This window comes from Vipera ursinii (genome assembly GCF_947247035.1).
Source record: "Vipera ursinii genome assembly, chromosome: 5".
Lineage (NCBI taxonomy): Eukaryota > Metazoa > Chordata > Lepidosauria > Squamata > Viperidae > Vipera > Vipera ursinii.
The window spans coordinates 39,614,111-39,628,533 of record NC_139518.1 but is presented as its reverse complement, the minus strand read 5'-3'; the positions used below and the strand labels follow the sequence as shown (position 1 = coordinate 39,628,533).

At 35.7% G+C, this 14,423-nt stretch overlaps 1 protein-coding gene across 1 annotated transcript; it reads left to right on the top strand.

Moving 5' to 3' along the window:
* Positions 1-2,557: 2,557 nt before the first annotated feature.
* On the top strand, positions 2,558-11,319 carry CLDN18 (claudin 18; the record flags this gene model as incomplete). Its single annotated transcript, XM_083363371.1, has 5 exons — positions 2,558-2,777; positions 6,108-6,272; positions 8,859-8,970; positions 9,684-9,794; positions 11,178-11,319. 5 exons carry the CDS (start codon positions 2,558-2,560, stop codon positions 11,317-11,319), a joined length of 750 nt encoding a protein of 249 aa, XP_083219497.1.
* Positions 11,320-14,423: the final 3,104 nt, after the last annotated feature.

Genomic DNA, 14,423 nt, shown 5'->3' with positions numbered 1-14,423 from the left:
AAACCAGTATGGGAGAAAATTGTTTTTAAAGTAATTTATTTAAAATTAATCCCAGAATTTTAACAAGCCATGCAACTAATACAAGGGAGGCTAATCATATGACTCTATTATTTAGAGCTCATTAATATCTGCATTTTGCATTAATTTACAGTTTCCAAAGTGACTAAAACATGGTTCAGTCTGAATGTCATGAATATACTGATAACTGAGATAAGGCAAACGCTGTAGAGACAGGACTACTGTACAGTTAAATAACTAATCATAAATAATAGAAAGTACTTTTGACTATTTTATAATGATTTAAGATGCCTTCCAGACACTTACCATATGCAACATGATCTTACTGAATGAGATCAATTGAAGGAATTATGGGATTGAGAAGGCATGAGATTTTTGTGGACCATAGGCACTTTTACTTTCATGGGCAGCACTCTCCATAAATATAGTAGTATTAAGATTATACTTCATATGATTTTCTATATTCTCTTGGTAGCATTTAATATATGACTGAGTTCTTGGAATTAATGTATATTTATTAGTAGTTTATGTATCTGTATTCTATATATGTGTATATTTTCAAGGCTGAAAGGCAAGGCATGAAATTAAATAGCTCAAATAGCTACTTAATTTTCATTCTTTCTGACTTAAGCAAATTAAAGCATTTTCCTGGGACCTAGATACTGTGCCTATTGTGTCTAATAGAAATGCCAGCCCTGGTTGGAATACTCTCAAGATCAAATGTCCTAACTGTTCAGCACACCTACACAAGAGCAGCTATTCACACACTAATGTTTAATTTCAGAATGTGCCTATCAAATGTTGCAGATGTGATGCCAATGAGAACAATTATAGCATGGTAGTGCTCTATGGGTGGGAAATTATTATTATTATTTATTGAATTTCTATACCGCCCTTCTCCTGAAGGACTCAGGGCGGTGTACAGGGCAATTAAAATACAACATACAAAAGTTAAAAATAAAATTAAATAATTCAGCCCTAACAAATAAATAGTTAAAAATGAACCCCAGACACTTAGTCCAGGCCGGCCTGTTCAAATAACCAGGTTTTCAGGTCACGGCGGAAAGAGCGAAGGTCAGGAGCCATCCAGAGCTCAACAGGCAATTGATTCCAGAGGGCAGGCGCGCCCAAAGAGAATGCTCTCCCCGTGGGGGCCGCCAGCCGACACTCGCTGACTGACGGCACCCTGAGGAGGCCCTCTCTGCACAGGATGAAGGGAAGTTGATGCCGGCAGCAGGTGCTCCCGTAAGTAATCTGGACCCATGCCATTTAGGGCTTTATAGGTCATCACCAGCACCTTGAATCTCACCCAGAGGGCAACTGGAAGCCAATGCAGCTTGCGGAGAAGAGGTGTTACATGGGAGTATCAGGAGACCCCCAACACAACTCGCGCGGCCACATTCTGCACCAGCTGAAGCCTCCGAGTGGTCCTCAAGGGCAGCCCCATGTAGAGAGCATTGCAGTAGTCTATTCGAGAGGTCATGAGCGCATGAGTGACTGTACGCAGGGCATCCCGGTCCAGATAGAGCCGCAACTGGCGCACAAGACAAACCTGGGCAAAAGCCCAGGTTTGTGAATAAGCTTAGGGGAACTCCTAAATTGTGCAATTGGTTTGTTATACAGATGGCTTTCCTTATTTAAAATAAGTTGTAAACTCCAGCATATCAAGTTACCCTACACCCAGTATCTCCATCTTTTTGCAATTATTTTTATTGAAATTGTTTGTTTTTCATGTTTTATGAGCTGCTGAGGATTGTGGTTCATAATATGAACAACTACAGTATATAATTCTTATAAAAGCATAAATAAAATTAAAACTCATTTTTTTCATTGTTCAGTTACATCAGTGTAATTATACCACTCTGATTTAAGAATAATTCCCAAGATCCTAAATCACTCAATTTCTTTAATGTGGATTAGAGACTGTTTCACCCAAACAAGTCTCTTCAAACATCAAACTGCACATTGTTTAACAGAAAGTGCTATCCATTTAGAACATTGAAAAGATTTTAAAATTAAGCATTGCACTTTGCTCAGTTAATAACATGGACATAATGTTAAATTACAATGCTTTATAAAAGTAGAATAAGGCAAAACAAAACTAGGTTTTAATAACATTATTGAGAAAGATCGTTAAAACAAAAATGAGCATAAATATATTGTTCTTATCTCTTTTGTCATAATAAGCTAATTCATAATGTGTCAGATTCATGATGCATGTAAAGCTAAACAAAACAGTTCAGTATGTATATGTATGATGAGTCTACAAAACCCTTTATCAGAGAAAGTTGCCTATCAGTTGATCTAGATGGAGTATTGGACGAAGTAGGAAGAAAAGTTCTAGTTTCTAGTCTAGTGCCACCAGCCTGAGACATTCAACACTTTCATCAGGAGTGAAACTGCTTTATCTTGTAAAAACAGGTTGAGCAAACAAAACTTACTAATGGCAACTATTTGATAAGGGCTGCCACAACCACAATTTGCTAGTACAGTGAAGGGGACTTTGGCATTACCTTAAGCTTTGGTAGCAGAAGGAAATATGTCTGCCACACTTTGCCAAGTGATGGGCTTTTTTGTCGCAGCCCTTGGGTTTGCGGGCTGTATTGCAGCCACAGCGATGGATCCATGGAGCACCCAGGATTTATACAGTAACCCAGTGACATCGTTATTCCTGTATCAAGGCCTTTGGAGGACTTGTGTGAGTCAGAGTTCGGGTCTTACTGAGTGTCGGCCTTATTATACAATTCTTGGGCTTCCAGGTATGGACAAAGTTACTACAGACATAAAATGAAAGCAAACGCTTTTTGTAACCTGGCAAATACAATATACTGCTTGCTTATACTGTATAAACGAGCACGATATTGACTACAATAAGTAGATATACGTACTTACAAGGGTATTGTTGTTATTACAAAACTAGAGCATAGAAAATACTAATGTTTAAACCTAGTTACTATTACTTTCTGGGCCTGTTTTTAATTTGTTATGTTAAGACTAATTTAATATATCATTGATTTATCATTATCTACATATTTGAATAAAATGCATCAACTTTCTTCTTCCCAGGATAAACTGATATTTTCCACTATGAAAAGTAGATTGCTGGCCTTAAAATATTAGAGAATAAAATAATGTTATTTTAATTTTTTAAAACTTCTAAAATTTTATCAGAATTTATCATGGCATTAATGTGCCTAACTCATGAGGATATGTACTTGACGGAAGTTAGATATATACGGACATCAGTTATGAAAAAAGAACTTGATCTAACATTTGAGTTGTACAAATACCCTGCACATTATAAAACAAATCAGAGATCAATAAACTTTTAGAAAAACTTAATGAAACGCATCTATTAGAATAATTTTGTTTTTGTCTAGCATGTTTTTTTCTTCCTATGGGTGCATATCTCTTTGTTCTTTTTTATTGTTCTAGATTTTATAGTACAAAGTACCCTCAGTGGATGATTTTCATTATAAATGCATGTATTTACATACATGTTAGGTATTTTAACTTGAAATTGAAATTACAAATCTAATTCACAGAAAATCTTCTAGTGGTCTTATTTAAGTGCTAATATAAAATCAGTATGATTTGGATTTAGTTTAGTATGTTACACTTTGTTTCATATTACTAGTTGTTATTTTTCTATTATTTATTTTGCTGGATGTATTTGTTTCTCATCAGAAAGATATTGTGTACTTGGAATTATTGGACCGGAGTATGATGAATAACATAGTTGTGAGATAGACTGAGATTCTATTAATCTTAATGTTAGTGATTTACTAACAAATGTTGTAATCGTTCCTTTTTTCAAATAATTTTTGAGATTTAATAGATTAGTTTTGCAGTAAACATTTCTATAAATAATAATTATGAAATTCATCACAGCCCTATTTATTGAAAAGGATGCAAACCCCACAAAATATTATTTTGGTAGCACAAAATGAATTTAGAAGTGGAAGAGAGGGAATAACAATATATGCTGAAATGAAGTTCTACATCATTTTGGTTCTAAGTATACTTCTAAATAATAATGATCAAACAACAACATAATCTGTATAAAATGCAGTATGTTTCTTATGTAATTCTATGTAAAAAGTAGCAATTTTATTTAGTTGTTTACAATAAACTTACAATACAATACAATAATTATTAAAAGGAAACAAACTATTGTATTAGGCACTAAAAAGTTAGAAGTTATTTTTAGTTATTAAAATGAGTGATATATTAGTTATTTAAATGAGTGATATATTTGTTCTTTGTGAAGGAACAAATAAATCAATAGTAAAGATCTTTCAAAACAGGAACAGCGGGGATAATATGAGTTCTTGATAAACATGCCTTCCAGAATTACTAGAGTCATCGTCTCAACATTTACAAGCTATGGAAATCTAACTCTGACCTTCTATTAATTTTAAACATTGAACTGTTACTGAAGCAACTGGAAAGAAGAAAAGAAGTCAACTCAAACTGAATTAAATTCTGTCCGTAACAGACAATTTACACATTATAATTTTGAAAAAATAGCACATAAACATGCATCTCATCTAGTAATTAACAAAGTATACCAGAAAACTTCTATTTTTTAGTTCTTGTTTGAATATGTTTTATTTCTGAATTTACAGTCCCGTGTTATACACATCTTTACAGAAGTAGTATCCAATGCTTATAATGGGATTTCCCCCTCAATTAAGTATATGCATGACTATGGTATGGCAGAACAGTCCAAAATTGAGTTAGATGAAGAGCAAAACAGTGCTTCTTTTCCAGTGTATGGAAGCAAGAAGGCCAGAAAATGCTTTTTAACTGGCAGATATATTACCAGTTTTCATATTAGCAGTAGTGATACAAAAGCTCAAGCTTATGAGGTATGTACCCCTGATTTTTATGTCCCAGAAAGAGACAGAGATTTTACAAATTGGGGATAAATGGCAAGATTTTCAAGGTCAGGAACAGAACAGCTAAATGCCTGTTAAATTGAAAATGTGGAAGGAAGTTGTATTGGATTTATCTCTGCAAAGCTTTCCTATGTGCTGCTAGATGCAGAACATTTTAATTTGAGAACTGTACTGGTTAATAATTGGCTTCAGTAGAATGCAAGGGGTTGGTTGTTGCCTTTACAGCATTTCAGGGTTCCAGCCCTGTACAATTGAATATTAAGATAAATATAACATTATATAAATGATTTGATTTTTTTGAAGGAGAAAAGCATTGTAAGGCCAATATAAGACTCTGAATGTAGTTACGCCAGGTTTCTACAAGTTGGAAAATAACAATAACAAAAACCAAGGGACATTTCAGGTTCCAGGTGCCATATGCAAACATAAAATTGATAAGAGATACACGTACAGGCTTACAATCTAACTGTTGTTCTACCAGGAAAAATGGATAGACCTGAAAAGAAGCTATGAATGTGAACATTTTTGAAAGAGACTTGGCATTTGCTTCATAAGTCTAGCTATTTCCTTCTTTCCTATGAATATTCTACGCTAGCTTTGCCTAAATTTTAGCCTAGATCAGCATCTAGCTGCTGACCATTATGACCATTATGGCTATGCCAGTTACTTCCAGGGAATCAACATTCAGATACTTCTAGATACAAAAATCTCATGTGTGTGTGTGCGTGTGTGTTTAAAAATTATTTTGACATATTTTGTATCTTTTTTTGATGGTCATCACTCACAGTTACTTTTCATGAGATGGGCACACATATAAATTTGATAATTTAATAAATAAATGCTTTGTTAGATAGTTCAAGGCAGCAGAGATTCTGCTTGTCAGCCTACCAGCAGCTGACATTCATTGAGAAAAGGCCTTTGAAGATGATAATAGTGAATAGTTTTCCTGAATTTATCTACTCTCTCCTTTGAAATTCCTCAACACTAATGTCCGTTATCATTGTGACAGCAAACTGATCATTCAGTTTTCTCTCCAGTAATTCCTACCAGTCCTGAGTCTATGGTAAAAGAACTTCATTGTTATCTTCAGAACTGTGAACACTTTTTTCAATATATTCATTCACTTGAAAAAAAAATTTCTCCATGTTTTCCTCTACTATTTTTTCTTCTTCTTCTTCTTTTTGATAGCAATGCTCCAGGCTGTAAGAGCACTGATGATCGTGGGCATTGTGCTGGGTGCTTTTGGTCTCCTGGTGGCTACTTTTTCTCTGAAATGTTTACGGATGGGCAACATGGAAGACTCTGCAAAGGCAAGCATGACTTTGGCTGCTGGAGTCATGTGCATTGTATCTGGTGAGTTAGAGTTTCCATTGAGCTCAAAGATGCTATCTGTTTTTAAAGAGGTATTTGAAATTAAGAAGTGGTGAACATTTTAAAATGTTTTAAGTAGTCTCGAGAACTGTTAGTTAACCATATTCCCCCCACACTTCCCAATCACTAAAAATTGCATAAGGTTCCCATAAATTTACCTTAGCAGGCCAGTTTTCATATCCATTTCAAATAGGCGTTTACGGCTTTAGTAATGAATCACTGTTTGGTCTTATGAGAACCATATCAGATGATCACATCTGAGACACATTCTCATATTTGAGGCTGCAGAGAATTGCAATGAAAAATATTTTTTTGTGAAAAGGTCATCACATGTACTGACACCCAGCCCTTCAGCTACAAATGCTGACCAAACCACCACCATCCCACCCTCCATTCACTGCTAGCGCACTGTGAAGATTTCAGGGCAGGAGGTGGAGAGGATTGTCGCCTGCTATTTCCTATATTGCTGTGTATCTTGCTTATAATGATTTCAATCAATTTCACAATCTGCTCGATGTTTTAAAGTATTTATTGAGAATATAACTGACAGATTATTTCTGCAGAAACAGAATTCCCCTGAATGTTCTAAATGCAGTACAATGTCAGAGGATGCAAGGGTTGGAAGGGACTTTGAGAATCATCTAGTTCAGGGGTGTCAAACTCAATTTCATTGAGGGCCTCATCAGCATTGCGGTTGCCCTCAAGGGGCCGGGTGGGTATGGCCAGGGTGGGCGTGGCCTACTAGGTGGGCGTGGCTAGAGTGCGTATGGCCTACTGGGTGGGCATGGCCAGCTCTACATTGTTCGCATCAAGGGTGCCTATGGGGGCCCGGGCAGGAGTGGGACAGATCTGAGGGTCTCTGGCAGAAGGAGGGCCTCTGGGCCAGGGCCAAGGCAGCGGGGGCCGTTCCCTCACTGTTTCCAGGATGGCTTCGGGGGCCACATGAAACTACTTTCTGGGCCGGATCCGGCCCCCGAGCCTTGTGTTTGACATGTCTGGTCTAGTTCAATATTCTGCTGAGTACAGGAATCCACTATTATGCATGCCAAATAGAAGACTATTTAGACTCTACTTCAATAAATCTTTGGAAGATGAGTTTATAATCTCTCAGTGCAGTCCATTTCACTATTGAACAGCTCTTCTTCTGAAGAAATAAGATGTTCTGATGTCCTGCCCAATTTTTTTTAATGCAAGTCCATTGTTCAATGTTTTTATTTCCTTTTGGAACAACTCTGTAAAATTTTGTCCATCTTGTGCATGATAGCCATTCAGTACTTGAAGATAGGTCTAATGTCTTCTTGAATTCTTCTTAGTTGCTACCCTCTGAGCACACTCTCCTTCCTAAAATGTGGTGCCCAGTACTAGATGATAAATTCTAGGTCCAATTTGACCAACACAGAATAGAGGGGAACAATAATTTAATGTTTGGCTTCTGTCAAAACTCAGGGTAATGGTACTGATGTGATTCAAGAACAGCTGCATTTGCTCCTACGTAGTACTTCAGTGTATAGTGTTTAATTAGAAATCTAGTGAACTGGGCACCTTTTCATTCACTTGTGTTATAAACTGATAAAAGGTGTTCTTTGCTGGGTTGGATCCATAGTTTATCTATATATCAGTACCCAATTCAGTAATGTATAAGCAAAGGCCCCTGGGACTCTCATAATCAGAGCATGAAGATAATTGGTCACTGTTCCTACCTAGCAATAGATGATCATAGTTTGAGGATAGACTATGTGACTAATAGCCAGTGCTTTTTTTGTAAAAAAAAAAGGTGCTGGAACTCACACACAGCTCCAGCTCCAGTCGAAAGCCCTTTATGGAGCGGGGGGGACCGCTTTAGGGAGCGTCCGAGGTGCAGATCACGTGAGCAGCATCAGCTGACAGATGTCATTGCTGCAGCTTTTGAGAGGGCGCTTGTTCAGAGCTGACATGTCTTCTGCCACCTCGTCCTCCTCTGCCTCCGATGACACAGAGGCTTCATCCAGAGCCAGGCAGTGGCATTGCTGCTTTGGGAGTGCCCCTGGTCCCTTGAAGAGATTCATTCCAGGAGCCAGCCCTGGTTCCTGGCATCCAATGTAGGGGTCAGGACAGGTGGCGGCAGCAGGGGGAACCCCATGAACCAAGGCAGAGAAGAGGGTCTGCTTCAGGGCCATGGAAGTGTTTCTGGGTCAACCTTCGATGCCCCCGATTTCCCCGAGCAGCTTCCTTTGACTGAGCTAGAACTTCACTCGTGCTTGCAGCTTAGAAGGAGCCAGTTCTTCCCTTCAAAAAAAGGTGCAGGAATGCTGTTCCTTGCATTCTATGACAAAAAAAGTACTGCTAATAGCTATGATATTCTTAAACTTCACAAACATTACAATGAAGTAAACTTGCCAAAAATAAATTGTGTTAGCATATTTCCTGAGAAATAGAGCTTATCTAGTAAGGTAAGTGGAGGTTTAAAAAAAATCAGTTGTATGATCATGCTCTGTTTGTAATTATATAGTAAATAAAAATGTTTTTAAAGTTTTGACAAGCTACAGAGTTGTTGGACCTAATACTAAGAATCTCTGTTCTTTTTGATAGGTATCTGTGCTATTTGTGGAGTATCTGTTTTTGCCAACATGCTTGTCACAGACTACTGGATGTCAACAGCTAATATGTACCAGCCAGGAATGATGCAGTCACTCCAAGTAAGGTAATTTCAGCCCACAGTGCTTAGAAGGAAAATGTTGCTGCTGTTTTCCTAATATCAGCACTGAAATAGTAAGCTAATTTTAATAATCTTTTCACTCTCCGTGTAATGGGCTGTGAGAATAAGCTCAAGGAATAGGAAGAAGAGCCTCAATCAGGACTACAATCAGATAAATGAAATTTCCAAAGCAAAATTGTAATTCATCTACTAAGCCCTGGCTTTCCCCCCAAGGCATTTGGACCCAGACTTGCCAAGGCAGTGCCTTTTAGTTATAATTTTATATTTTATATATTGAAGTTTTATTAACATTGCATGGTTACTTTTTTTTTCCTGTGTACTCTTTGTTTCTCTTATATGTTGCCCAGAGTCAGTGCTTGAGTTCAGAAGCCCTATACATCAAACAAACAAACATTAAAATTATCTATTTAAATCCCATGATTAACATGATTAATATATGCAATATCTTTTTCTACCCTCTCATGTTAGAAATTATAATTTGGTAGCATTTGGGGAAGAGATTCTGGGAGTCCCATTCAAGTTAATCAGGAGCTGCATACAATGGATGGGGGAGGGGCTGCTTTAGTCATATTGCAGCTAGTAGGGTAGATTAGACATCCCAGATTTAAGCCCATTTGATTTCAGTGGAATTAATCCAGAACTATTTTGGTTTGGCCCAGTTTATTTAGAAAATTAAGTCCCACCTTTTCATTTTGCAGATACACATTTGGTGCTGCTCTCTTTGTGGGATGGGTTGCTGGAGGCCTGGCCTTTGTGGGAGGCATTCTGATGTGTGTTGCTTGCCGAGGAATGGTACCTGAGGAGACCCAGTGAGTGCCTATTCTTATAAGTTGTATGTTGTGTGACAAAGGACTATGGAAGATTCTTTTCAGTTATTCTATCTTTTTTTAAAAAAAAATATGATCCACTTCTACAAAAAGAGGAGAAAAAGTAGTTCTCAGCAATAATAATAATCAACAAACAATGTTTAAAATCAGAAGCAGGAGATAATCAAGACAGTACTTAATGACACTTCTGGAAAAAATAGGGCATATAAATTTGTTTCAGTATTAACTGTTTGTATATTGCTTTTTTTCTTTTCTGTCCAGTAAAAGCCAACTTTTATAAACTCTTAGAAAGTCACATTTAATGTGGGAAAAGGAATAGATTATTAATATGTTTTCAAATCTAATTCAGTCAGATAACCCATTCAGATGGACAATGAGTTTGCTTATACAAATGAAGTTTTAGGCATGCAAATTTCTTCCACAATATCACAATAAGACCAGCTCTTTAGTGATGAAGCTTGACTTTATGTGGCTAAGCCACCCTATTCCCTGTAAAGCCTGCAAGGCTCCAAAAAGACATTCTCCCCTCCTTTTCCAGTTGATTATCTATCATTTTAATGTGCGTAATGTTTTGTTATTTTCAATGACTTTTTTTCTTTTCCATGCAATGCTTGGAGCAATGTTATGTTGGGCAAATGGAGAAATGTTAGAAAATTAAAGTAGTGAGTAGCTACTTGGCATTGGCTTTGTTGCCTATGAACAAGGATGGGACAAATTGTGACATTAGTGTGGAGTCTCTCAGTTGGATGGAGATGATTGTTTGACTAGTTCTAAACAGGTATATAATACGTACATAGTTTTAATTCATTGTGACTGAGAGAGAATAATGGTAAGTAAGAAAGACCTTGGGAGACTGGGCAAAGAGAAGCTGCCAAAGAATGGCAGATAAGAGACAGCTTAACTTGTAACTCAGAAGAGACTCTACCTAGTTTCCTTGCTGAAAAGGAGACGGGCAGAGAGAAATGTGCTTTCAGATTTGCAAGATTCTGTAAGATAGTTTGCAATAAAGTGGAATTAGATCATCTGGTTGTTATTCCTATACGGTTTACTGTGGGAGGCTGACAGAGGGCCATTAATGTTATATTTGTTATATAGACCTTGGATATTTATAAAGTGTAGAGAACTGTACTGAAAAGAACAGTGCAGATATTGTTACTGAATAATAATAATAATAATAATAATAATAATAATAATAATAATAATAATAATAATGGAAGGGACCTTGTAGGTCATCTAGTCCAACCCCCTGTTCAGGCTGGAAACCCTATACCATTTCAGACAAACGGTTATTCAGACAGATAACTCCAGTATAGGCTGTTATCTCCCACTTCCACTAAATGACACCTTGATTTACTTCTCTTTCAGTTACAAGGCAGTCTCCTACAAGTCTGCTGGGTATAAATCTGGAACCGCTTATGAAACCAAGAAGACTCCTGTAATGGATAATAATACTGTCAAAAGTGATGAAGGAAGACGTTCCTACCCTTCAAAATATGACTATGTATAGAAATTGCCTGTTATTATATGGCTCCACACTCTATTTGTTAAAACTTTAGCTTTACTCCAAACTAAGAGCCAAGTGCTAATGGCACTACTAATCTCTCTTTGAAATATTCTTGGGTTTGCCCTTATGATGCTGGAAATCTCTTCTCCAATTGTTTATTAATGTTTGCTTTATGACTGTAAATATTGTAGTAAGCTTGAAATGAACTGATTATTTCCCCCTGAAAATAATTGCTTTCTTTTCAAAGAGAGTTGAAAACATTCCATTGACAATTTACTATATTTTAAATAGGTGTAACTATATAGTAAAAAACTGGAGCATCATTGCAGTGTACAATATTGAATCCATTTTAGGCTCATGCTTTGAGACTTTATAACAGTGTTTTTCAAAGTTTTAAAGTTTTGGGAACTTTAAGATGCATGGACTTCAACTCACAGAATTCCCATGTTGGCTAAGGAAGTCTAGGTGTTGAAGTCCACGTATTTTAAAGTTCCCAAGCTTGAAAAATACGGCTTTATAGTTTTGGACATACCTTGATAATCTACTTGGATGTTTTTCCTAAATCATTCAAAATTCAATCCAAGTTAGGAAAATTATTTTATTTTAATTTCTAAAAATAAAATATAACATCAGAATTAATTTAGGGTGAATATGAAGTAGGATTAATTGCTCAAACAAATACCCTTGCTCTATTTCAACGTATATTATGTCCTAGTGTATTTTCTTCTTATTTCATTCATTCTTAAAAAAACACTGATATAATAAAAATATGTCAATTGTTCTAGCTTGCTTATAGCAAATGTTTCCTTTATTTTTGAATACACTTTCAGCCATGCATCTTGTACGATGCAATTATCTTGTCATTCTTACACTTGAGTCTTGAATACTCTACTGACAAAATAAATTTGCAACATTAGTATGACATCATATTTTCTTGAGAGTGCATTACTAAGGTAACATTGGTCTGTATCATCTTATCTTCTTGTTTAGGATGCTACAGATGGAAAATAGCAAACTCAGAAGTTAGATCGTTTCTTATCCCCTTATAGTATTTTGGATGTGTACAGGTGGTTTTTTTTTTTTGCTAAACTTCTCTTTTGAATTGAATTGCAAATGTTTATAATCAGCAGAAACTTCAAAGAAATCTAGAGACTTGTATTTATGCTTATGTTTTCCAGTGCACAGTTTACCTTTTCCACCCAGTTTTGGAGGCATTTTTAATAGATATATTTTGTGAGTTTGTTTTTTCCAGTATATACTTTTTATCATTGTTTTATATTACTTAATTTTAAAACTAGATTTAAGTGTTCATGTGGATTTTTCTACATTTTATGAGGGTTCAAGATCTGTATAATCATTCAGACATTCCGATGGGCCAGGGCGGTATATAAATCTATAAATCTAAATAAATAAATATTTCTCACTCATTCCTAATGATTATCAACTTTCTTCAATAGCTAGTAGTTTTTAGTCTAAGAATAAAAATGCATGTCAAATATAAAGGCAAAATAACTAAAATAAATGTTTTGAATTCAGTGTTTTCTTTAATATACATAGAATTGTAACAGTTAATATTCTTTTGATAGATATTATCTTAATAGTTATTAATTTGACAAATATTAATGCTACTGTTTTGCTTCCAGTTCCAATAATGGAAACTTCATTATTGCCATTATTCCAAAAATATTGACTGCCACGTGTTGTGTTTAAAATTAATAACTTGTCTGAAAATTGTACACTTCTATTATTTTCATAATACAAAGCAATTTTACAGAATTTTCCATAAAAAGTTAGAAATCTGAGTGTCCATCTGATTTTTGAAGGAATGATGTGAGAGAGGTCTACAGTATGTGACTTCAAGAAAGTTACATTATATTCAATTTTGTCAAAAGAGAACAAAGCAAGTGAACTTTAGATGGCCACAAAAGCTGCAGGAAGAAAGAATAGTGCTGTTAATTTCTCTGTTGAAACTATGGACTGAAGGAATAAAACATTTTCCATAACCCATAGATTATCCAACACAAATCATATTATAGTAGAAAAATATAGGTATACTTTTTGAACTACTCTTTTAGTATCTCTTAATTAATGCAACAGCCTTTCAACATACATTAATTAACATAATAGCTTTTCTTCTTCCAGCATCTTGTATAGCTAGTGCAGGCATGTCAAACTGCTGGCCTGCAGGCTGGATTGCGACATGCTGAAACCGGGCCCACTCCATTGCCGGCAATGGGGAAAAAGTCGCGATACGTCACGCAACATCATGTGATGTTGCGAGTTTGACATGCCTTAGTTTCACTTTCTCTTATTCTTAGCTTAGGGAGTCCAAAGCATGGTCATACTCATCCCAAATCATCCATTTAGCCTAATGTAATAGTTTAGCATTATATAATGAGTCGTGAATCTATGCTGACAGTCATTTAGTGGTCTTTAGTCAAATGACCTACACTGACAGGATCTGTTATTATTTTAGTAATAATTTCATATTGACTTATTTCCACAAAATTGATTATATAGCTTTCTTTGTATGTTAAAAATATTGAATGTTTGCTTACTAAATTACTTTAAGAATCTATATTAGTGTGTGTTTTTTTTCTTTTTGGGCTAGACCAGCACTTTTTCTGTGTGTGAGGATGTTACTATTGTTATAGTTATGTATTTTGTACTCCAGTAAAAAGGAAAGAAAATTTGCTTTTGTTCTTTGTGTCTTCTTTTGAAATTACTATAAAGTTCTTTATACAATGCAAATAATGGGACTCCAAATATTGGCAGTCATTGGCAGTATTAATTTAAAAAAACCTGAGGATTCTTGATCCCATAAGAAAACAAATATGTTGGATAATAGTAGAAATGTGGTTTTCCAAGCTTTGGTTTCCCTAGAGCTTTTTTTTTTTGAAGCGGCTGAAATAGTTTCAAGTTTAACAATAGTAATGGTTCTTCTGCATCTTGACATATAGTAATAATAACCCTTTAACATATTCATACTTCATTGTTTTGTTCCCCATTTAGGGAGCTCTAAACAGTAGCCTACTGAGAATCTGAGCACTCAGCCAGTTACACTATGCATGTTTCTCCCAATGCCATTAGGCTGTTACAAAAGAGAT